Below are 27428 nucleotides of genomic sequence, written 5' to 3' on the forward strand. Positions count from 1 at the left end.
TTTATTTTCAAACCTCAAAACATTTGTGTACAAAATGTAACAGGGTGAATGATCATTGTGGGAAGAAAAAAAAATACATATATAAATAAAATAAAATAATAAAACAAAATAATAAAGAAAAAAAAAAAGAAAATACAACTTAATGTTTTAAGTTATTTTGAGCTGTTGAACCTTTTTTTTTCAACCATGTAGCATTAAAGCAGTAAGTGTTTAAAATGTAGCAGGTTAAAATAATTTACATGGCACAAAACTTGTGTTGAAAGAGAATGCAATAGATGTTAGAATGTGTCTATTTTAATGATAAATAACATTAATTCCAAACTTACTGTGACAGGGTTGAAATAAAGTAGAACTTTAAGGTGATTTTAGAAATACGATGAGCTTCAGCAGTAAACTTTTCAAATTAAATAAATAAAAAACATGTTTGAAATTTTCATCTACAAAAGGCACCATTTTCTGACAATGACCCCAGTGTCAAAAGCACACATCAGTTATTTAGTACAACCTATAACGGACTGCAGGAGCCATTGATCTTAGCTTCTGTAAAGAAAACACTAAGTCGTTGAAAACACTGACTCAAATGTGAATTTGATTAACTTCAGCGTGAAGAGACAAATATCACCGTGAAGAGACAAATACACATTTCCAATGTGAAAATATCACTGTAATTAGCAACGTAAACATCCCAGACAAACGTCATCATTCAGTGTAGTGGAGAGAGAAGGCAGTGTCTGCAGCGGCCTCGGGGCACAAGAGACCGTGATGGGCCTATTCATCAACACACGCATGAAAGATGGGTTTTCACTACACGCACAACTCACAGGCCTCCAGTAACCTGCTCATACCCAGATGGAAACAGAGGTTAAGGGAATGTTTGATTAATATCGCTGGGCGATCCACCTGGTACTTGGTTGGGAAACTTGCATGTATCACAAATCAGTGTAAATAACGCATACAGAACAGTGATCGCCCACATTTTCAGCTTAATACTTAGGGTTATGGGTTTGTTCAAATAAAGTATTAGCAATATTAATTGAGATGCTTGCCTTAGCAAACACCACTAATAATGCTAAGCAAGATGGAGAGCAGGAAAAGATGAGAAAACTGAATTAAAGACCTTGTAATCGCCCGGCTGCATGAACAATTTTCATTAAAGCGCAAGATTAATTAACAGATGGGGTAATTGGTTATGAACAAATTATAAGGCATCAATGCACTAATAAATCTTGACATTTAATTTGCTGCCCGCTTCCCCCGCTATCAATTACTGTGTTCCTGGGAATAATTGACAATGTTTCGGTAAGACGTAAGGAAGGCAGGCATCTTTCAAAGCTCCTAAAATGCTCCTTTGGTGTAGACGCAGCAACATGGACCATATGTTTAATATTAGGTGTAATCTGTCCTACTCAAGTGCTCTGAAAACTGGGAAAATTGGATTAAATTGGCTAATGGCATGTTTAAAACCTCCATAAAATGAATGTGAGTGGAAGGTATTACAGTGTTTTTGACTTGTGCCGTCTCTTTGTGCATAAACAAAGGCTGGCTCTCAATGGTGCAAAACTAATATGCTGGTCAACAGAGATCTCAAAGACCACAGGAGACATATTGATTTCTGCCATGCGGGTCGGAAAGTGAAAATATTTGCACAATATATGAGCCTTGGCATTATGGTTTGAAAATCAATTAATTAAGTGAAACTTTAAAGCGATAGTTCCCCCCCAAAATTGTGCCATTATTTACTCACCCTCATGTCATTCCAAACCTGTATTCCTTCTTTGCTTCTTTTTTTTTTTTTTTTTTGATGTTGTTCATAATAACATTTTGCCACACCTGCCAGTGGTTGGTGACTTGAGAAATTGTGTCAGCCTGATATATAAAAAAATATTTATTTATTTATTTTTTATTTTTTGTTTCCCATGGGGCTGTATGTGCATTATTTCATAAAAAAATATAATAATAACAATAATAATAAATAGGAAAAGGCAGTACACATTATGGAAAAAAAATATGTATTTATTTATTTAAATAATTAAGAAATATCACTGTAACTCTACTGATCTGTTAAGTATTTAATGATAGTAATGCTCACATTTTATACAATAATAATAATAATAATAATAATAAATGCAGCACATCATATTACATGTTGGTATAATTATATCGCGCTAAACTGTAGTGCTAAACTATTTTTTAAAAAGTCACCAGCCAGCTGGAGAGTAACACTGTTTCATGTACTCACTAACAGTGTTGGGGAAAGTTACTTTTAAAAGTAATGCATTACAATATTGCGTTACTCCCTAAAAAAGTAACTAATTACAGTACTTAGTTACTTTTTATGGAAAGTAATGCGTTATGTTACTTTTGCGTTACTTTTTAAATATTAGCTTGATTGTTTGTTTTTAATATAAGAAGTTCTATTTATAGCAAATGTAAAAGCCCTTTCACACCAAAAAGTGTAATGAATAAACCTCAGGCTGAAGGAAAAGTAAATTCATGTATGTACAGTAGAACGCAGGAGAAGAAGGTTCAACCCTCTTCAACAATAAAAAACAATGGTTGTTAGTATGGTTGAACTGGATCATCAATTTTAGCAGCAAAGACATTGGTTAATAAAATGGGATTGGATATTTGTGTTATTTAACATTTAATTACTGCAGGTTTACGTCATATTCTGAGTTTTAATTAATTTTGATGAATACTAAATCTGTTTTTTTTTTTTTTTGCGAGTGGGATGAATTAATGCACATTCACATTTAATCTATAACTACAGTAAGATCATGTTCACACAGCGCACCCAACTCCTCTGCACTTCCAATTTCTCCCAATATGGGGACTGGAGACTTGTCAGTCAATAAATGGGAAAACAAAGTAACTGGCGTTACTTTTTTGAAAAAGTAACTCAGATATTTTCTTGTAAATTAAAAAGTAATGTGTTACTTTACTAGTTACTTGAAAAAAGTAATCTGATTACGTAACTCGCGTTACTCGTAATGTGTTACCCCCAACACTGCTCACTAAGGCTGGTTTTCACTTGAATTTGGCATTTAGCAAGGGTTAATTTTAGGACCTGATTCCACAAAAGAAAATCATACAGGTTTAGAACAACATAAAGGTAAGTAAATGTTTGAACTCACTTGTATAATATGTATCTTGTATTTTTTCATATAATTTTAATCATATCAATGCAATGCAATGCTTTCTTAAAAAAAAATACATTTTAAACCACAATATTAAATTAAATTAAAAATGTTATTAAGCCTATTATTATTGTTGTTGTTGTTTTAGAGGGCTATATATAAAATATAAGGTAACACTTTAGAATAGGGAACACTCATTAACTATTAACTTTGACTTTTTCCTCAATAAATTCCTAATTTGCTGATTATTAATAGTTAGTAAGGTAGTTGTTAAGTTTAGGTATTGGGTAGGATTAGAGATGTAGAATAAGGTCATGTAGAATAAGGCATTGATATGTGCTTAATTACTACTAATAAATGGCTAATATTCTAGTAATATGCATGCTAATTAGCAACTAGTTAAGAGACCTTAAAATAAAGTGTTACCAAATATAAAACAATTTTATTTTTCTGTGGCTGTCACATGGCATTTATCTCAGGTGCTCAATCCTCAAAAAAAAAAAGCTGTTGTTCTCATAAGCAAAGTTTGCCTTGAGATGAATGGGAACACTAACATAAAGCTTTCTTCACTACTATCAACTTTCTTGATTTAAACACTGCAAAAATGACTCACATCACCCATATGCTGCTTCTCTTAATTGTCAGTCATTCTCAGTCTTTCCAAAAACCATTAGCATTGTTCACCTTTATGGCAACCTCTCTGTACGTTCTTCACAAGATCTTTAACAAGGTGAGCAGACAAGTTGTAACTGTGCTGATGGAGTATCTCCACAAATGCTTAGCGGCTCAGCAATTCAGCACAAAGGCTGGCAAACAGAGAGGTGAAAGGCAGGGTCAGGACAGATAGCACCGAGGCGTGGCGCTCAAGTCGAGAGGGATGTTAGCGCAAGGACAAACAAAGTCAACCACGGGCATGAAAGCTGCCTGTCAGAGGCAGATCAGGAAACAAAGGAATTTGGGCAAAAATATGAGGAACAACCATGGAGAATCAAACATCTGTCACGTAGACCAAAAGTGCAAAGCGAGCACTTCCAGCACTAGGTATCGCTAAGTCAACAGCACGGCAAATATGAGAAAATGGCGAGGATGAATAATGCTGATATGGAAAAGTACCTTGTGTCATGAAGGCAAATAGAGGGTTTGCATTGCAACAAAGTCATCCCTAGGTCAAAGCCTTTGAAGTTTTCGAAGAGGTGGAGAAATAGAGGACCGGTGCCATCGAGATGAACACAGATCGTAGCCATGGTCTGGAGATCCGCAGGTCAGGCGAAACCAAATCGGAAGTTAATGGTATAAAATCACCGTTGAACTGTACTGTACTTATTCATTACATACAGAGAGAAAAAAAACTTATTTCAGTCGAATCAGTAACAGATTTCACTTTTTCTTTTTTATATATGAGGGTCTTATTAAAATTATACTAGAAACGTATTTTTCTAGCTTTTTTATTTGTGTTTGCTATTTCTTAAGGGATAGTTCACCCAAAACGGTTCATGGTAGCCATTGACTTCCATTGTATTTTTTCCAAACTATAGAAGTCAATGGCTACCATCAACTGTTTGGTTACCAACAGTCTTCAAAATGTCTTATTTTGTGTTTAACAGAAGAAAGAAAATCACACAGGTTTGGAACAACTGTGGTTGAGTAAATGACAGATTTTTCATTTTTGGGTGAACTATCCCTTTAAATGTCGTTTATGTGCAGATATATATATATATATATATATATATATATATATATATATATATATATAACACTTTAGAATAGGAACACTTATTCACTATTAACTACGACTTTTCCTCAATAAATTCCTAATTTGCTGCTTATTAATAGTTAGTAAGGTAGTTGTTAAGTTTAGGTATTAGGTAGGATTAGAGATGTAGGATAAGGTCATATAGAATAAGGAATTAATATGTGCTTAATAACTACTAATAAATGGCTAATATTCTATTAATATGCATGCTAATAAGCAACTAGTTAAGAGACCCTAAAATAAAGTGTTACCATATACAGTATATATATATTTGTTTTGGTAATACTTTATTTTAAGGTCTCTTAAGTAGTTGCTAATTAGCATGCATATTAATAGAATTTTAGCCATTTATTAGTAGTAATTAAGCATATATTAATGCATTATTCTACATGACCTTATTCTGCATCCCTAATCCTGCCCAATACCTAAACTTAACAACTACCTTACTAACTATTAATAAGCAGCAAATTAGGAATTTATTGAGGGAAAAGTCGTAGTTAATAGTTAATAAGTGTTCCCTATTCTAAAGTGTTACCTTTTTTTTTTTTTTTTTAAGTATGATGATCTAAGCAAATGATGAAACATACAAGTTCAATATGTGAGTAAATGATCAATTTTAACTTTTATTTTATTTTTTTTCTCTGAAATAAAAATGGGTTAAATATAATTTGCAAAAAGTCTTAAAATATTATTTATGTAATATTATGCATGTAAATTGTCAATCTAGCTATACTTTTGTTAAATGATCCAAAAAAGTCTGAAAATGTTATTCATGTAATATGATGTATGAAATTTAGTTAATCTAATATACAATAAATTCTAGCTAAGACAATAGCCCAAGATTATTTATTTATTTATATGCTTGCTTCGTTAATTCCATTTGTATTATTTTATTTTATTTTTTACATGAGTTTTGAGAGGTAAAATTAATTTTGATAGTTCCAAAAAATAATAATAATAATAATTATAATAAATAAATAAATAAATAATAAGTGTATTAATTAAAAAAGAAGAAGAAAATAAATGCATTCAGATGCATTCACTGCAGTCTTAACGGTTTGGCATATGTGCGTCTTACCACATCTTATAACTGGATTGTTCAGTTTCACTCAAGCATGGCAGAATCCAATGATTCTTAGAGCAGGTTCCTGTTGCATGTTGATTTACCAAAAACACAAAAAAAAAAAACACAACACAGCCTTCCGTTTCCATAACATTCTTAAACCTCTGACAGTGTTAATCAGTGTTAAGGGATGGGTGCAGAAACCTTACGATAAATGACAGTAAAGCACATCATGAGGTCAAACTGGGTTTAACATGGACTCCACCACACCCGCTGACACTGGCAGGGCACGGCATGTGTACACATCATTTATCTGGCTTTTGAAAAATGCCATCGCAAGCTTTCTCCTTCTCTGATTCCCTCATACATTGATTCTTTTGTTTCACGGTTGAATAAAGAGTCTCCTTATAATTTGCTGTTGAAATAAAGTTCTATCAGCGTCACCACCCACATATACTATTCAATGCTAAAAATACTCACTGAGACTGTGCATTTTATTTACATGGAAATATCAGCAGAGGAAGACTGACACAAAAGACTGTTCAGAAAGTTAAAGCCCATTAATAAAATTATATTTAAATACCAATCATTATGGCAAGAAATGGCAGAAGTGTGTTTACCATAATTAAGTATTACTGCCCTGGTGGTAGTCCAACAAAATATTGGAATTATATTGAAACTGGTATTTCATTCCTGCGAGCATTCAAATACGACACTGCAAGACGTTTTGTGTCAGGTTAGCCGTTAGAACAAATTATGTTTTATTTTACTGATATCAAATCATGTTTATGCATTTTTCTTTTTCTGTTCTGCACAGTGTTTTTATTAACTGCAACTGAAACAATTAAGAAAATGTGTTTGGTAAAAAATATTAAAACAAAACAAAACAAGATAATAATGAAAATAAAATAATAAATAGGTGAAAAACCTAAACATAAAAAAACAAACAAAAATTATAAATGGTGCAACTAACTGAAATGAAATAACTTTAAGTACTAAAATTACTAAAACTGAAATAAAAATAGATTAAATAGAATTTAATTTAATTTAATTTAATTTAATTTAATAGAAATACTACAAAATAATAAAAAAACTAAAACATAATAAAATGACTAAAACTTACATTTAAATTTAAAATAAAATAAAATGAAAATATAAAAATAAAAGTTGATACAAAATATTAACAATAATATAACTAACATAACATAACAATTTTTATTTTTTAGGGGTGAAATAATCCTTTACAAAATCTGTTAAATATATTTTTACTTCATATTAAAACTCGTTGTCATTTCTAATATGTTTCTTTCTTTCTTTCTTTCTTTTCTTGCACTTGTTGACATTCCCTGTCAGTAATTGTCTCAGGGAAGATGGATAATTCAGAAACACACACACATGTCCTGTGTTCACTCTGTCCCCTCTAGTCATGTCTGGCAGTAGACGGACACACACACACACACACACACAGGCTCGCTGACAGCGGTCCCCTATGGAATGTGACAGCATCTCACTTTGGATTGCCAGCGTTCTGCCTCACGTTCTGTGGTGTGTTCGGCACTTCCGTCAATACCCCAGCTAGTGCCATCACACCATCCACCCCCTAAAACCCACAGGGCCACTGGCTATAAACCCTCCTCTCCGGGCCCCCAGAGTCCCACTCAGAAACAGATCTGATTGAAAGCGTCTGTGTCCGGGCTCGCTGTTATAATATGTTGTGATAAAGGGAATCATAATGGCTTTTAAATAGACGGGCTCTTTCTCTTGTTCCTGAGCAGTGCTTTGTGGGTAGAGAGAGTGTCTCTGGAAGTGAAGCCCTGGGGCTAAGCATTGCGGAGATTGAGCTGTCCGTCTCGCTGAAATGAATCTGAGTTAACACCTCTTCAGTCGAGACAGGACAGCCTGGGGGACACAGACAGCAGAGCACTTCCTGTTCCTCTTCTCATTAACCCACACCTGCAGCAGCCAGCAAACACTCTCAGACATCGGCTCGGTCTGGAAATTTTAAGGCAAAATCATGACTGTTGCATGTAGGGAGATTCAATACCAGAATGCTTTGCCATGAGCTCAGAGGACAATAATCCCTCCGAAATACCAGGTGAGGAGAGAGAAATGTGTTGACTGTATCATGTTGAAATAAAACACACCAGTTTGTCCGGTTTAGTTGTTTGACCAGTCCCTGGTAAAAAAAAAAAAAAAAAAAAAAAAAAAGGAGAAATTAACTATACTGAGTGTGGACTATATTGTGGAAATTGAGTATTGAGTTTCCTAAAATCTAAAGAAAAAGAATAAATAAATAAACAAATAAACATTAATTAAATATAATTATGCATATGTAATTATGAAATTAAAAAAAGATGTTCTGAAGTCCTACTTAAGTTCAACTAGTTGCATTTATATAAATGTAAACTGTAATACATTTAATTAAATTGCAATTAAGTGTCTGAAAACATAATATTCAGCGCACACTTAAGTGTCTGTATGTGTGTATAAATATATTAGGGCTGTCCGTTTAACGCATTAACTTAATTAAAAAGTTATGAAAAAAATAACGTGATTAAAATATTTTAACGCAGTTAACGCACTGGCCCCGCCCCCAGACCTGTACATCATCTTACATTTCATACAGTTGACTGTTGACAAATATGATGCAGTTATGCCCTAAAATTCAAGATATTGGGGCAAAAATGCTCCTGTATGAGTTTTTGTCTCATATTTATATCACATGATAAGAGATATCACACGAGTGTTGTTTGTCCCGAATATAACGAGTTTAAATGTGATTTTACACAACAATTTAGTAAATAAGAAGTTATTTTCTGTTTTTGCTCAGTTTTGCCAACAAACATATTACCTATAAAGCCACAGCAGAACTGTTGTGTGTCTCCGAGCAACACAGCAATGTTTCTGAATGAATCCGCGTTCTAAACGAATCGGGAGAATCAATGATTCAAAGATTCAAAGGCCTATTCATAAAGAGAGATGTTTACTGAATTCCTGAATGAATCTGCTGTTTGAACGAATCAAATGAATGAATGACTCATATGAAGTGCTATTTTAAATGTTCTTCTAAAATTAGCATTTTTCTCAGGCTCCTATATTTATGTTCAGTAATTTCACTTCAATGGCAATGAAAAGAACCTATTTATTGCCATTAAAGTGAAATTACTGAACTTACACATAGGAGCCTGATTAAACTGCTCATTTTAAAAGAAAATTTCAAACGGCACTTGGAGGTTTTTGCATTTGAGCTCTTCATGTACATTATATATATATATATATATATATATATATATATATATAGCCAAACCCCCAAAACAGAACAAACACTGACTAGGATTTTAAAAAGATATTGTCAATAAGATTAAAAATAAATAAATACATTAACCTAATATATGTGTGTTATATACAGTTATTCTTCTGAGTTCTTTTGTTGCTGACTTAGCAACATGTTAACTTAGAAAAATGATAATGCTAAACTCTTACATGATAAGCTGTATTTGAGGTTGCCTGTGTAGAGCATTTCAAATCGGTCACTTACGAGGTTCATTTTCATGTGCAGACAGTCAAAAACAAGGCAGCTAGCTAGATTTTTGGAATAGCACTATAATGAAGTCTGCAATCAACCATAAAGCTACGAATTCAGGCATCGAAGGTCTTGTGTGTGTGCGTATTTTGATCCTTTGCAGCCTAAAATATGGAAAAGTCATGATTGAACCACAGACGGAAACCCAGAGAATGACATTGGTTATGGCATACGCATGTTTTGCAGTCATGAGAAACCATGTGAGCTCTGAGCGCATACGATCCGTCATCCAAACACTCGGTGGATATCTGTCTGTGTTTGGCCCGTTGTGGCCGCTCTGTAATCCCGCTCTATTAACACCTCGGACTCTCTTTGCTCTTAGCTGCTCTGCTCTCTCACTTCTGTCTATTTGTCTAAGGGTCAGGGCGGCGCGGTGACGTAGCCGAGTGCAGCACCGCAGGGAGCACGGCGATGGCTATCTATGTCTGACTGTTATGACTATCCCTAATAAGAGCACAGAACCCTAAAACCATGGCGAACGGGGCAGACAGGATGTGGCTTAGATGTGTTCCTTTATTTTTTCCACATTTTGTAACAGATGTTTTATGAGCTTGAGGTTTCTGAGTGATAGGGATTGATTGTTTTCATTTTTCTTTTGAGTAAAACATTTAATGCGCTAAGACGTAATATTTCAGACATGAGCTAAATAATTGCCACATGACAGCCCTTAAAGGTGAAGTGTGTGGTTTCTGCACAGTTAGCAGCAACAAACAGAAATGCAAAAATGTTTCCCAAACACTCCCCCTGCCTGTGATTGGCTGGACAAACAGATAGCCCCGCCCCAAAGTCACGCCATTGGTTGTTGCCATGTGAGGATTCTCAAACAAACAGAACAATGTTTTAAAACTGCCACAGAGTCACTATGTAAACAGTAAGTTTTTGGGTTTTTTTGGCCAACTTATAGTTGTCTGCATACTAAGCTGGGATTGGCTAAAATATTTTAAACAAAAAAATTATGTTTAAAATTCACTAGAATTTAAAAAAGAAATCATGCAATTAAATAGAAAATCTTAAAATTAAGGCGACCCACTGTCATTCGCTTTCCGGCAGCTGCTAACAAGTATCATTTTTATAGATGGTTTGTCACAGATGGTCCAACAGATGTCTCTCTGGTCTTTAGCAAGTGTGTGTGTGTGTGTATCCATAGATGTGCTCCTTGTCAATCGTTACGCTGTCAGCCAGGGCCTTGAGTGTACTCTTTATAAAACATAAAGCCAAAGTACTTGAGCGTGTAAATTAGGGCTGAAATCTGAGCATTGTGTCAGGCAGACAGAACAGACAGAAAGAGAGAGAGAGAGAGAAGCTTTCTCTTGAGATCGGATTCTGATGAGCATCATTAGTGGCGAATCCAACCCAAAGCAGCAAGACAGCTAAAATGCCTTTTCTAGGGAATAAAACTAGGCATGTCGAAAGCAGAAATATGAATTTCTTGAGGGGAAAAAAAGCCTCCTGAAAGCATGATGTGTAGTTGATGGATTTGCACAGATTATTGAATGTTTCAGTGGCTATTTTTGTAATGCTAGAGTACTTCTTACTGCCAATTAATTAAAAAAAAAAAAAAGTGCAAGTGCTGTTTTTTTTGTTTTTGTCTTTGTGTGTGTGTGTGTGTGTGTGTATTTATCCTTTTGCAGGGTTATCAAAAAAGTGATGTTAAAAATCTTAAAAAATTAATATTACTTCCCAGTTCTTTCATTGCAATAAAAATAAGTCCATTGCACAATGGGATACAATCTGCCTGTTCTTGCACTTACATACCTATTAAAAATGCAGTATGTAATCTGAGTGAAATAACATTCTGTACTGTGCATTTCTAAAATCTGACTTTTTCTGCATTGATTTTAGTGAAAAACATTTTTTTAATGCATTTAAAAATGGTGAAATATAACAATACTGGACTTTTAAAGCTTGCTGAAAGCATAAAAATGGTCAAAATGTTTCAGAAATTAATTCTTACGGGTGGCCTTCCTCTCACTCAGGCCCAGTGAGTAGGATGTAATATACAGGACCTCAGAAGGCCTCCCTCCATCACAGGGCCCAGGACAATGTTTCTGGTTGCCCCCTGCTCATATGTAATTTTAAATGAGTGTAATGGTATATATCAGTGGAGTCGAGTACAGCGAGAGAGAAGAGAAAGAGAGAGAGTGGCTCACGTCTGATCAGTCATGTGGGGGGAATCAGCATGTGCCCTAATGAGCTTACCGAAGCAACTTCAATATCCTCCGATGTCATGTTGAAATGAAAATTAATGTTTCAATATGGCTCCACGCAAATGCCACGCGTCTCCCATAACCCGTATCATGTGGCGTGACCAAATGAGTGTATTCTAATAGACGTAGGCAGAGGAGAAAAGCTGATATCTTTAGTAATCAGGGTTTTGAAAATTACCATTAAATGAAATTCAGGGATGGATGGAAAAGAAAAGGGGGAGACGAGAAAAAAACAAAAAAACCCAGAGACATGGAATGAACATCTTTACCCCATAATGTGCTCATGTCTTTCCCACAGGCTATGAGCTAGTCACTACAGGGTTGACTTACCCACACGCACCACTCAAATTGGCCCTTGAATCTTTGAAATCCTTGTTCATCTAAACTTAGTCTAAACTAAGGTTCTGTCTCAAATGGCGCACTTGACCCTTGCAGACCTCCTTTGAGTCCACACTTTGGTGAAGTAAAGTTGCTTGGACGTAATGTTTATGGGTCCTAGAGCACTTAGAAGTCAGCCAAACCAGTATGGACATACTTGAAAGAAGACCACGAGACTGCATGGCCACTTCAAGTGAGCCATTTGGTACAGGGCCTAAACGGAGTTCTTCCGGATAAAGCAAATAAAAATCAACATTTAAAATGCACGCCATCTCATCTCCACGTACCTCCCATCCATAAGTGGTCTCTTTCACCGTGGCGCTCTGCAGTCCGTTGTATGGTCCGAAGCGTTCTCCCATGTGAATTTTGACTTTGGCCCAGATTCCTAGGCCAGCCCCTGGAACGGACGACTCACGGAGCTCCAGGTCGGCAGGGATGGGAATATCGTCGGGAATGTAGACGGGCACCTCGTAGGGTGAGCCCTCTTTAGGAGTGAAGTCCTCATTGCAGGGCTGAGGGGACGTGGGCCCCACCGCAATGGGGGACATGATGCTGTCTTCTGTCTCCTCTTCTGCGCTTTCGCCGGTCACGAGATTGGGCTCTGTGTCGTACATGCTGTCTACTGCCTCACTGTCATCTGAAAGACAATACAGAGACATTTGCAATACGTTAGCAGAATAAAAGGCTAACGTAAAAGGGATGGTTGCAGCAAAACCATGTGATTTTCTTACTTCTGTTGAACACAAAAGCAGAACTTTTGAAGAATGTGCATGCAGCTTTTTTTCTGTGTAATGTCAGTCAATAGTGACCATGTTTTTAGGGCTCAAAAATGACCACAAATAACACCATAAACCTGAAAACCTTGCACTATATCTTTCAAATGAAATCCACTGCCTCCGTTTTTGGAGCTTAATTGACACAACACCACAAATTGTTAGAAAAAGAACTATGTGAAGATTCTTTAAAAGTCCTTTTTGTGTTCCACAGGAAAAACAAAACAAAACAAAACAAAACAAAATAAAATAAAATAAAATAATAAAATAAAATAAAATAAAATAAAATAAAATAAAATAAAATAAAATAAAATAAAATAAAATAAAATAAAATAAAATAAAATAAAATAAAATAAAATAAAATAAAATAAAATAAGTAAAATAAATAAAGTTATTTTATTTTACTAGCAGGTTTGTAAAAAAATTACAAAATTGACCTTTGCATGAACTGTCCCTTCAACTAAACAATCATGCATGTTGCTTGTTGAACAACTTGAGCTTTGAACATCTTTTTTTTTTTTCATTCATTCATTCGTTTGTTCATTTGTTCATTCATTCATTCATTTTATTTTAGGAAAAAAAATAAGTAGTGTAAAAGGCTCTTTTACACCAAGAACAAAACCTACAAAGAAAACTATTTCTAAAACTATCCCCCGCCACACACACACACACAATTTTATTTTCCACAAAGCAAAGACAGATCACTTAGAAAACTAATTACACACCTTCTCAAAAAATCATAGCTATCATTTGTATCCATAACACAAATGGAGCAGCATATTGAAGTTTAATCCGTAGGGTTATGGGTTACTCAAATTACTAACCATAAGTATGAGCAAAATAAGTATCAATCCATGTGGAGATTAAACCAGCAACCATTCTGTCAAAAGTCCAGGTTCTTAACCACTTCGCCACACCGACCAACAAGAGACCACCGACATCACCAAGCAATTGCAACAAGCATGAATGATTCAAACCAAACCATTAATTTTTCTATTGCTGGTTAATATGTACGGTGATACTCACTGATCTGTGAATAGGATTCTCTGCCTAAACCAGAAAACAGACGCTCATGAAGGATTCACGGTTAGTTAGATGCTTTGTAACTCAAACAGGCCGCTGCAGGGAAGATTCCATCTATTTCATAGTCACCGCCATTTCCTGACTGATCATTTTACAAATAATGGCAGCAAATGACCCTGTGGCCTGATGCCACTGCCAGCCAGCTATGTTTATTGTCACTCTTTGCTTGACAGCATAATTACGGTACTTATCATTGACAATAGCAAAGGGACAACTCGGCTAAAAATAGACTCTGTTTCTCTGCATTGGTTTTAAATGCATCACAAAGCACAAATGACATGCAAGCCCTCTGATATCATGCAAGGACCATCAGAGCTGGAGCTGTCAATCTTGGAGATCCAAACTGACCCATCTCCAGAACTCGACCTGACACATCTCACCTGAAACAATGTTCTTAAATTTCTTTGGCGGGTCTTTCTTTGAGCGGTCTCGATGACGACAACTCTGTAAGTACGCATGGATGGACTCGCTGTAATTTGTAGCAGCACCGCTGCAGTTTGCTATCCAAACACAGGACCAGCAATCAGGGCTAACTAGGCCGCAATTACACCAGGAGTGCTTCCAATCAACCAGACTCGGCCCCCCTGCCAGCGCTGCCAAGAACACAAGTTTATGAGTCCACACTGTTTTCTCTCACATTCAAACACTGTTTACTTATAAGCAACAGCATAGCCATGAATAAGTATAAATTGTAGTTACTGCTAAGTTGGATTTAAGTCAAACGTCAGCGGTTTCACTGAGGTAGGAAGAAAGAACAGGAGAGAGTGAAATACCAGAAGAAATGCTCTCCGTGATAACCTTTGGAAAGATCTTTAACACAAAATTAATCTAATGCATTATTACTCCATGCTCTGAAATATTTTGTTCTGATTTGTCAATCACAGCATTCTGTGGTCAATTATTTTGTAAAGTAATGCTAAACCGCATAACTGAGCATCGTCCCAGGCAACCAGTTCTCTACAGCCACCCAAAAATTAAGAATCTGTCATCATTTATCCATCCTCACATCGCTCCAAACCCATACTTTCATTCATCTTCGAAAAACAAATGAAGATATTGTTAATGAAACTTCACCCAAATGGACACTTCAAAAAGTTCATAAAGACATTTTGGTAACACTTTAGTATAGGGACCAATTCTCAGTATTAACCAGTTGCTTATTAGCATGCCTTTTATTAACATATTGGCTGTTTATAAAGCACATATTCTGCATGACCATATTCTACATCCCTAATCCTACCCAATACCTAAACTTAACAACTACCTAACTTACTATTAATAAGCAGCAAATTAGGAGTTTATTGAGGCAAAAGTCACAGGAAATGATTTGTTGTGTGACCGACATTTTAAAATAAATCCATAACACAATGTAACAAAAATTTGTTTCAATTAAAATTGTATGGCTCTTCTGTAATTATTTGGTGTTAATTAATACTGTACTATGTATTTGCATTGTTTGTTTGTATTGTTATTGTTATTATTTATTTTATTAAATTTTTTAAAGATATTTTGCTTTTGAAAAGGATGGGAACATTCTAGAAGTTTCTGTAAGGTTCTGGAATATTGTAGTCCTTTCTGGAACATTCCAGAACGTTGTGGGAGTAGTCATAAAATACAAAAATCATCCAATGCACGCTTCTAAAGTTTTGGACGACTCACTTTTAAACTGTTGTTAGCGCAGTATTATGGATGAACCATGTGATTTTTATGAGTAATAACAGATTAGCATGTATACGTAAGTTGTCAACAGATTTTTGTCATTTTCATGAGCACTGTTAATGACAAACAAAAAAAGTAATGTGATGTTTGTGTTTCAAGCTTCATAAAGAAACATTAAAAATAAAAGCAAAACAAACCTTTTATAAATATTTGTTTTTATGGTTTAATTGTGTAGTTTAATCCAAGTCCTCTAAAGAGATACAATCACTTTATATGATGAACAGATTTAATTTAGGCTTTTATTTACATAACAACATTGACTAACACACAAATGAAGCACATAAAATATGGTAAACGGAAGCTCATAAGTACTTGATTAAAGCATGAGAACCAGAAAGGTTTATTATTGCATGTCATGCAAGCACGTTTGAGCTTCTGCAAGAACCAATAAGATTTGTTCTTTAAGTATGAATGAAAATCTTATGGGTTTGGAATGACATGACGGTGAGTAATTGATGACAGCATTTTTTATTGGTAATAAGTCCAAAGATGCGCTGGCTTCCCATGGTCAAATGTTTGTGACAAAACTTTCTTTTTTTTTAAACCAACAATTCTGTGCAATCACAGAGTGTATCATAAAAAGCTCCACAGTAAAAAATGAAAAGCTTTTAAAACAGTTCCTGCGTCATCTCACGATTTTGAGGGCAAAGAAATGTTTTACCAATTTCTTTAATGATCAGACTTTCATAGGAGTCTCAAAGCAGCCAGGCAATTAACTCAAGAACATGTGGCCCAGTAGTAGCTTCCCCTTTTCACAGATCAGTTAAAGTTTTATAACCACTGCCTATCTGGTGCTGTTTGCAAGAATCAAAAGTGTTTTCAAACCATTAAAACTTTTTTCCCCTTCTCATTTTTGGCATATGACCCGAGTAAATTTTCAACAGCCATAGAAAGGGTAGGAAAATCTATTAAATAATCCAGTTAAAAAGTCTGTAGTGTACGAACAGATAGTTACACTGAAAGAGTGAATTAAATGACATTTGATGAACAAAACATCAGAACCATCAGAATGAAAAGCGATTTTCATTTTTTCAGAAGGTACAAACATAAATCTAAGTTATAAAGTGTTGCTTAGGACACCAAAGGGGAATTATGAGGGTGTTTTCAGATCTGTAGATTGTTTGCTTTGTTCCAAAGAAGGGACTTAAATTGTTACGATTTTCTGCATTACACAATATTCCAGAATGTTACAGAAACTTCTGGAATGTTCACATCCTTGCAAAATTAAAATATCTTATTACAGAATTACAGAAGAACCGTAAAAAAATTGTTACATTGTTTTATAATATAGATTGCTTAGCTGGTCCGTTTGGTCAGATTGCGTTCTCATCACAACTGAACGGCTCTAAAGTTGGTTTCAATTGGGTCGAGACCACCACATTAAGCCAAACTCAGGGCAGTTGTTTTGGTGTGGATTCAAACATGACTGTCACATTCGTATATGCCTGAATGAACTGCAAAAATGGAGAAAAAATGCACTTGAACAAACACTCCAAATGAGCCAGGTGTGAAAACGTCCTCAATCTCAGATGACTCCCCTGCAGACCACTCAGTTTATGTAACATCCAGGACACAGGACGTGCAAAAACAAAACAGTGTGACAAGGGTATATCAGGTTTACATATCAGTCAGATGGTCTCTTCCTGCCTAAGAATTAGTTGCAATGTGAACCAGACTTCATGCCACTATTCAAAAATCTAGCAGAAGGGTGAACAGAATAAAGAAGCTCTTTAAACTGAGGCTCTGGCGTTCTTTGGATAGGGATCTCTGTTGGATACTGACCCTCCCGGAAGTGAAGTGCCTTCTTCTGAACGTCTGTTTGCTCTGGCTCTCATACTGAACTGTTTATCCTGATTACATCAGGCCGTCATCATTAATTCGCACCTTGGGGGTCCTTCTCTCCTCTGAGCTGTGGCCACAATGAAACGCTTGTTCAGCTTTGTTATTCCACTGGAAACTACTGTGCAGCCGGCTCGTAGACATGAAGGCATCAGATTTATTTGATAAACTGTAAAAGCGTCACTTAAGCAGGAGAACAGGGCCCTTTATTATTGCAAGCTGCTATAGAGTAGATGAGAGACACTGTCATGCTCTGTGCTCCTCTTCCTCAAGAGCTGATATGTGTGCTATAGGCCAACGGTCTCAGGCTTTTGACCTACATACATTTTCATTGGCATTTCAACACACTGGAGTGAATCTGTGCTCGAGTAGCTCGACTAGAGACTCACAATCTTCTAACAATAAACTCCTAAACATGGCTTCAATCTTCAGCCCAGATTCCAAATTCATTGACATTTGAGGTTCATTCACAGCTCACCAGAGACCTAGTTAGTGGTGTTTGCTAAGGCAATGATCATTATTAATATTGTTTGTGCTTAAGGTCAGATATTAAAAAAAAAAAAAAAACGCTAAATATTTAGCTTTGTTGCATGACTCATATCATAGCATTTGTGCTACAGACCTAGCAACTATGGATGCCCGATTAATTCAAATAAAACCATAATCATGATATGGCTTGGCGCAATTATCAAATAGCAAAGGCTGTAGATTAATTTAAAGAAATATATGCACTGCATGTATCAGAGTGGAGCGTGGCACTGTGTTTTTTTACACACAAGCGGCTCAAGATCATGTGTTTTCAGCGTCTCAGAATGGTTTGCATTAAATGCTGCTTCACACAAACTCATCTCTTCTGATGACTTAAAATTTGTATGTGATAAAACCATATGTGCCAACCATCCTCCCAAACTTGTCTGGTTGTCAACAAAAGAGATGCTTTTAGGGGCTCCTTGCCCTTTTTAGTCAAGATAAAAGCATTATGGTTTCACATTTCAAAATGAAGAAATCAAGCCATAAATATTAGTAATTTTGCATCTTCACTGTAAAATAACATTTTTACATTATACATTTTACAGTGAAATATTACAATGCTAATATTTCTTATTTTATAACATTTAGTTAGTATACATAATAATAACAAATTAAAATAAAATGAATAAATATCAATGTAATTATTATTATTGTTGTTGTAGTTATTTTAGGCAAGGCAAGGCAAATTTATTTATATAGCACATTTCATACACAGTGGTAATTCAAAGTGCTTTACATAAAAGGAAGTGAAATAGTCATAAAAAATAATCACAACAATAAATAATAATAAAAACAAAGAAATGTTATAAATATTTATTTAAAATTAATTTAAAACAGTTAAGAATATATGATTGTACATAAAATACAGTGCAATTAGTTCGGACGTAGCACAGTGCTCATTCAACAAATGCACCGCTAAACAGATGAGTTTTGAGTCTGGATTTAAATGTGGCTAATGTTTTCGCACATCTGATCTCTTCTGGAAGCTGGTTCCAACTGCGGGCGGCATAATAGCTAAAAGCGGACTCCCCTTGTTTTGTGTAAACCCTTGGTATTTCTAACTGACTCTATCCTAATGATCTGAGTGGTCTGTTAGGTTTATATTTGGTGAGCATATCTGCAATGTATTTAGGTCCTAGGCCATTGAGTGATTTATAAACGAGTAAAAGTACTTTAAAATCAATCCTAAACGTAACTGGAAGCCAGTGTAAGGACCTGAGGACTGGTGTGATATGCTCATATTTTCTGGTTCTAGTCAGAATCCTGGCAGCAGCATTCTGGATGAGCTGCAGATGTCTACTGGTCTTCTTCGGAAGGAGACCATTACAATAATCCACCCTGCTGGTGATAAAGGCATGAACAAGTTTCTTCAAGTCTTGACTGGAAACAAAACATCTAATTCTTGCAATGTTTTTGAGATGATAGTATGCTGATTTAGTTACTGCTTTGATATGACTACTAAAACTGTCTGTCTCCAGAATCACCCCAATATTTTTGACTTGGTTTTTAGTTGTTTGACCCCTAGAGTCAAGATATACATTCACCTTGAGAACTTCATCTTTATTTCCAAATGCAATGCCTTCAGTTTTCTCCTTGTTTAACTGAAGAAAGTTCTGGCACATCCAACTGTTAATTTCATCAATGCATTGGCAGAGGGAGTCAATGGGGCTATAGTCATTTGGAGATAAGGCTGGGTAAATCTGGGTATCATCAGCATAGCTGTGATGGCAATTTGGTTCTTTCTCATTATTTGACTTAGTGGGAGCATATACAGGCTAAACAAGAGTGGTGCAAGAATTGAGCCTTGTGGGACTCTGCATGTCATGGATGTCCACTTAGACTTACGCAGCACTAAGATCTAATAGTACCAGCACTGATATTTTGCCAGAATCAGAATTAAAGCAAATATAATTTATTATCTTAATGAGTGCTGTCTCATTAAGAAAGATGTGAAAGAAAGATTTGGTATTGGTCTATAGTTGCTCAACATGGTGTTATCAAGATTGCGCTTTTTCAGAAGAGGCTTAACAATTGAGTGTGTCTAGAGTGTGTCCACGATTGTGTGTGGGTCCATGCACATGCTGAATCAGGTCAAAAGTGTTTAAAACAGTTATAATTTCTTTTGTAGTTTTGATTTCTGCATTAACTGTGTGAATATTAAAATCATCTGCAATAGCAAAACAGTCAAACTCTTTTATAGTTATATTAATATATAATCAGCAAAATTGGCCAATTTATGCAGCCCTATACAAACAAGCACAACTTTTTTTTTTTCCAGATTTTAAATCACAATTTTCATCAGAAATATCACAATACCCAATTTATACAGCTATAAGCAACCACACGGCAATGCTCTGTAACACTCAGAACACCTTAACAGAACACCCCAGAAAATATATTTAAAAGAAAAAACTATTTATATGGGATTGCATGTGTTTCTCTTTAGAGATGTCAAGAAGAGAGACTTCGATAAAAAAAATAAAAAAAAACACTTTATGGAGATAAATCAAATAAGCACATATTGTGATATTCCAAATAAGGAAGAAGCTTCAAGCTTTCACTGAATGGGGGAAAAAAAAAAAATGTTTGAAAAGTTTTGTCATCATCAGGATCACAAACGAGCCTCATGTTGCACTTGAATCCAATCTTGATGATTTTCTCTTCTTTGAGTTTCTATACCGCAGAAGACTAAAATTAAACATGTATAAATATAGGAAGATGTGAGCACATATTTCCCATTGATCCATGAACACGTTGGAAAAGGGTAACAAGTCTAGAGCATTACAGAATTTGCTTTCTAGAAACATGCTCTGTTTCCCCTCATAAAAGCAGCAGGGAACATTTCCAAGTAACACTTAAAGTAGCACTTTTGTTTCTTCAAAAGGTCAGTGTCATGGGGAAGATTACGACAAGAGGAGATCCCTCACTTACTCTGGTACGTAAGCCCACTAAAACACCTTTACATGTCCCATTCAATACTCTCTCTCACACACACACATTCACACAGTAACAGTGCCATTGTATATATACTCTGCAGGCCAGTGCAAACTCAATATGTGTGTGTGGTCTGTCCAGCGGCTGAAGAGAGAGTGCTAAAGTAAGTGACCTCGAGCACCTCGGCTGTTTGAACAGTCAATACACAGTGATCTGTGCCGAGCGGCTAGTTCACTGGCACACTTCAGCAGCTTCATCTCAGAGAAAATGAATATGTGAGCCATGAGCTCAATGAATCAAGCTGAGACATTTTGCAGCATATATCATGAACCACTACAGCCTCTGAGAGCTGAAGAAATGTTATGCACAGAAATTGTGCCCAATAAGCATAACCAAAAATGACACGTATTTTATTTTAATTTTTAAAGATTTGATAATATGAATACATTATTATTATTATATAGAATTATTATATTTTATTATTATTATATGAATTTATATATTAATATAATATAATATAATATAATAGTAAAAAAGTTGTTGCATGATAAATATTAAGGACACTGATTTTATTTAAAAATTATATATATATATATATATATATATATATATATATATATTTTTTTTTTTTAAGCATTTTATTAGGACATTAAATGCATGTATTCTGCTAAAATATATAATTTACAATAAAAATATAATATATAATAAAATATTTTTGCACCCAAGTTATCAACCGCAATAACATATATGCCAGGAATAAGGGAAAGAAGGAAGGAAGGAAGGAATATATAAATAAACAAACTGATATACTGTGCATCTCATTATTGATAACATCCTGGTATATGTTTGGATTTAAATGGTTTTAATCATACTTTTTACACTTGCAGTATTTTTGAAGTGTGTGTGTGGGGGGGAGGGGACTGGAAACCTCTTTGCTTTAAAACCAGAGAGTTATGAACCAAAACCATGGGGTTGTACAATAATATTCAGTGTGCTACCATGCACAAAGATTTCTTACACCTTTAGCATTTAATTGATGCACATAATTAGAAGGCTTAAATCCCCACACCTGGTTTTACAAAGCCTAATCAGTTACCAAAATCATATTAGGGCCTGCGGGAATCTGGCTGAACGTGTGTGTGTGTGTGTGTGTGTGTCGTTCCTGTCAGCCTCTCCTGATTGCCATTCTAGTCTGCTGTGCTCCCCGGGGAGCAGCACGAGGCCTCGAGCAGACATTTATTAACACGACAGATTAATAGCACCAGGGAAAAGACATTTTCACAAACATGATAAATATTAATAATAATCAATACTAACTTACATTTGCCAAATTGAGTTGCAAACATCACCCATGGGGGGCAAGAAAAAGGCAAATAGAGAGAGAGAGGATGCGGGAAAAGGCTAAGGTTTGCTAATAAGTGCCAGAAGGTCTCAGACGTCTGGATAATGACAGAACAGCATATGCTCCATCTACTCCACAAACACTGCTGCTGATTCTCTCACTGCTTTATATTATGGACATTACACATGACCAAAGCCACCATAAGCATTAATTTTAAACCCCTGATAGCAATAAATAATAAAATGTTTCGTTTTAAACACAATGATATATGCCAGTTTGCAATCAAAGCAGTTTTATTTCAGTGGGGAGATCCCACTAAACACGCTCCTGTAAGCAAAGCAAGATTATTTGAGTTGGATAAGCAATATCTACTTAAAAATCAGTTATTATGAAAATTAAATTATCAAACGATTTCTCTCTATGAAATTTAGATTATGAATTAACAGCTATATCATCATCATAACAAAGCTGCATGTTGTATGCAGAATATCAGCCTATGTACATGACTATGTTGAGGGGGAAAAAAAAATAATAATAATTATATATATATATATATATATATATAATTTTATAATAATAAAATATTTATTTATTTAGAAAATAATCAATCAATCAAACAGTGACAGTGAATACTTTTACAGTGTTAGAAAAAATATTTCTAATAAATGCTATCATTTTGAGCTTTCCATTTATTAAAACATTATTTAAAATTACTATTAAAAAAAATCCTCACGAAAATCAGCATATTATAATAATTTCTGAAGCATGACACAGAACTGGAGTCAAATTCATCATAAGAATGAATTACATTTGAAAATATTTTTAAACAAAAAAAGTTATTTTAAATACTGTAATAATATTTCACAATTTCAATGCTTTACTGTATTTGACCCCATACGTTAGAACAGTGGCTTATTGTGCTGTTGTCTATATTGTTTTAGTATGTGGGGTTAGGTATATTATATATATATATGTGTGTGTGTGTGTGTGTGTGTTGTTATTATTGTATCACTTTAGTATATGGACCAAATCTCACTATTAACTAGTTGCTTATTAGCATGCTTATTATTAATATATCGGCTGTTTATTAGCACTTATATTCTGCATGACCATATTCTACATCCCAAATCCTGCTCAACACTACCTTACTAACTATTCATAAGCAGCAAATTAGGAGTTTATTGAGGCTAAAGTCGAAGATAATGGTTAGTGAAAATTGGACCTTAAAATAAAGTTTGACCGTTATTATTTTAGCAGATTTACAATTTTTTTCACCTTTGAACACAAGCTCACAAAGTCAGATCAGAGCAATGTTATGTCACGATGCCCCAGAAAAACAGCATGAACCTGAAGAACGTGCTTTCTATATTCATTTCTGTGTCTGTCCAACCAAGAAGTAACGTCTGAGTTTGGGTGTATTATACAGCCTCATTTAGTTACTCAGTGAAAATTACAGAAGAGAGAAAGAGAGAAATGCATTAATTTTTATTAAGAGGAAAAGCCATTGGTTGGGCTTGCGACGGTATCTGAGTTGGGGGAAATGATTTTCACCTCTGGCTCGGGGAGCACTCCCCACCTATACATCACCCGATTACTCCTGGACCGGCCCCGCTCTTAGTCATTAGCCAGTGAATTAACGACAATCCAGCATGCTATTAATCACACTGACAAAAGTGTTAGTATGCTACTGACCTGCCGGCGCACGGGGACGCGAGCAAAGGAGGGGGATTTCAGAGAAACAGAGAGAGAGAGAGAGAGAGGGTAGTGGTTGAGGGGGTTGTAAAGATGCAGAAGAAGAAACTGGCAAACAACAGCGAGAAAAAACAGAGTGAATACAAAGAGAAGGAAACACTGGGGCTGTGAGCCGCCATTACTCCAATTTGCTCTCTTTCTCAAAATGTCAAAGTCCTCACAATTTTTAAAGATGGAAATCATACTAGTTTTCTTTTATCATTATAAAACAGTTGAGTAAACGTAGATGGAATTATACCATTTCACTACTTTGGTTTTCGTCATATTTTATCATATCCAGGTGCTTTAATTATATGAAAAACTGGAAATGTATTAAGAAAAATTGCATGTATTGCTTTATTTCTCAAAACTGAAATGTTTCAAACAAATACTGTTTTACTGTTGACAACAAAAGCCATTTCCTTAATGACATTATTCTCCAGGAAGTGAAGTCACTGTTGGTGGGAAATCGACTGGAGGGTCAAAGACGAGACGCCCCATTTTGCTGACCGCATCAAATTACATTACAACAAATTACAACAGTGTGTACTATAACGTTTCAAATAACTTTTATGAAAATAAAATGTCAAAAACTGAATGAAATAATGTTCCATTGTCATTCAGTGTAACATATATTTATGTAAAAATGAAGCAATATTATATGAATATTACATTTTAAATTATTAAAAACTTCTTGTTGACAAATGGGTAAAACCTAGTGGTTTGAAGGATAGTGGCAAAGATTGGTAAAGATTTAAAATGACAATTAATTAGCATTTTGTGGGCTTCACTGTGACCCTCAAGTTCCGTCTTTTAATATCATCTAATGATTTTTATTTTTTTCTGTAAATAATAGTAAAAATGTAAAGGTAGTTTCTCTCTCTCTCTCTCCTCGGGTATTATAAATAAAAATTATAATAATCCACACAAGAAATAATACAAAAAAAAAAAAAAAAAAAAAACTGTGCTTATGAATTAAGAATTTGTTCCTATACTTTTTTAATTAGTTCCCTAGTTTTAGTTAGATTTCAACAAATTGCTGCCTCATTTTAGGTAGGCTAAATAATGTTCACAATTTAACTAAAATTTATACTAAAATGGAGCAAATTAGTAATGATTTACTAAAATGAAATAAGTAAATAAGTCAGTGGAATGACGTTTTAAATTATGGCCAAATTTTCTGCAAGTCATGTACAGGGCTCAGTACCTGTTAGACAAAATGACAGAAATATGGGCAATATCAAAATTTTAAAAGATGGTTAAGAAAATGTAAATATCAAAATGAACTTTAAGTTCTACAAGAATTTACTCTTCTGTCTCACGTCTCACAAAAGAGGACCTCTTTTTGCCTTCTTGAAAAGGCAAAAAAAAAAAAAAAAAAGAGTCACTGCTACATTTCACAGCAGAGATACTGGAGTACATTTAACTGTTACTGTACATGAGGCATCACAGTGGATCAGAACACTGACATACTGTTACAGAGCACCTGCTCTTCTCATGTGTGTGGACTCGGGTGAGCGGGTCAAGTGAATTAGCCGGGGTCGTTCAATAAGCCAGCCGCAGCACTGGGCCGTCTAATCACGCCGTTCTGCCTCATTGACCCGCCAGGATTGAGCACTCAATACAGGAGCTCCAGCACCATCCTGCACTGCTTCAGCACTGTGTGCTGCACATTTTCTGCATGCAGTGACCGCGTAACCTACTTTTCCCAACATGTGGAGTATACAACAGATGAAATACTGTGTCCCACAATGCAATGCAATGCACTGGCATGAGTTAAGTAACATGAGCCTCAATTTGACATCTCTTTCCTCCTTTTTTTCTATGCTCAGAATGGAATTCTATCATACTGCATATGACACTGTATATACTGCATACTGCCTAGTATTTAAAAAAAAAAAAAAAAGTACTGTATTTCAAAAAGTAGTATGGAACATAACTGCAATAAAAATAAAAGGCAACCATTTTTTTCCAACATTATTACTGGACAATGACCCCTTTTGAAAAAGAAGTGTGCTTAATTGTACTGCACTTGTAGTGTTCTTCAAAACTTAAAATAATATTTTTAAACGACTGTACATGCAGATATTAATGAAATAAAGTTTTAAAGTACATTTTAAATCATTATGTTTTCATAATATTTTGTCACACTTTAGAGACATATTTTAATGTGTTAACTAACATACTACATGTAAAGTAGACATACTTGATTATAATTATAACTGTAGTGTGTTTTTTGATATACTGTATTCATTTTGATATACTGTAACGAGTTTATAATTTAAACTAAATTACTTTTAAAAGTTTACATTTTAACTAAAAACTATACTAAATTGCAACTTTATCGTTACAAATGTGAAATTACTAATATACTTAAATACACAACATACAAGTTTCAATAGATGGCATTACAGAATATTTTAGTTACAGTAAATGCTTGCCGGTACGTATGTTAGCACGTTTTGCCCACATTTCAACAGACAATAGAAATAATTGTGAAATTAACCTATACATAAAGATACACTTAAGTCCTACATACAGTCAATAGGTCATACATGCAGTCTTGACTTCAACTAAACAAATTTAATTGAAATTTAAACTAGTATACATTTTCATGTAATTGTAAATAACACACAGCTAAGTGTTCAAAAACATTATACTCAGTTCACACTTAGGCCTAAGTATATTATTTTAAAGTATATAATTTTCTTCCATAAGGAGTACTGGAGTAAAGTATGCTAAAGTCTATTTCTTCTTCACAAGGGACCTCATGTGACAGCGATGCAGAATACTGTTTCAAATCTCTATCAGTACATGTTGCATTTATTTTTAAGTCGCCACTAGACACTGCACACTAAACTTTGCAGTGAGCAGTATGCCAGTACACCAGCCGGAACACAGCCACCGTCTTACCTATCCTGACATTCATAAATCATAACCTCAGCTGAGAATGACATTTATAGAGAAATGACCACTACATGGAAAGGCGACTATGAGAAATGTCACACAGAGGGTGATACACCCTCCATGAGAGATAAGAGCCAGGCTTTCTTCATTACACTGCCTATATGGCTGATAAATGACACAGGAACTCTTACAGAGACCCAGTCGAGCCAAATCACTCTGCAAAGTGAAAACTCTTGAATAAAAAAAAAAAGAAAAATCCTGCACAGTTTATTATTAGTATTTTTTCTAATGCCGGAACCTTGCATTAAATGTGCATTATGTAAATTATATATATATTTTTTTATTATTCTATAATATTATAGTCAAATCTTATTTAATCTCTGCTGGTTAACAGCAGAAATGTTACAATTATTTCTTAATTTAATATTTTGTGATGATAGGCGTACTA

The 27428-nt window shown here is 34.8% G+C and overlaps 1 protein-coding gene across 11 annotated transcripts in view; it reads right to left on the reverse strand.

Annotated features, from left to right (window-relative positions):
• Positions 1-27428, reverse strand: part of prdm16 (PR domain containing 16) — a 241007-nt gene that overhangs the window by 152972 nt on the left and 60607 nt on the right. For 10 of the 11 annotated variants that reach the window (XM_058785357.1, XM_058785354.1, XM_058785353.1 and 7 more), the window contains exon 2: positions 12409-12758. In XM_058785357.1, coding sequence (XP_058641340.1) covers positions 12409-12758 — 350 coding nt within the window. Of the gene's footprint in view, positions 1-12408; positions 12759-13619; positions 13732-27428 lie in introns of those variants that run through there. The other variant, XM_058785350.1, reaches the window with a different exon arrangement.

Source organism: Onychostoma macrolepis, chromosome 08 (assembly GCF_012432095.1).
Source record: "Onychostoma macrolepis isolate SWU-2019 chromosome 08, ASM1243209v1, whole genome shotgun sequence".
Lineage (NCBI taxonomy): Eukaryota > Metazoa > Chordata > Actinopteri > Cypriniformes > Cyprinidae > Onychostoma > Onychostoma macrolepis.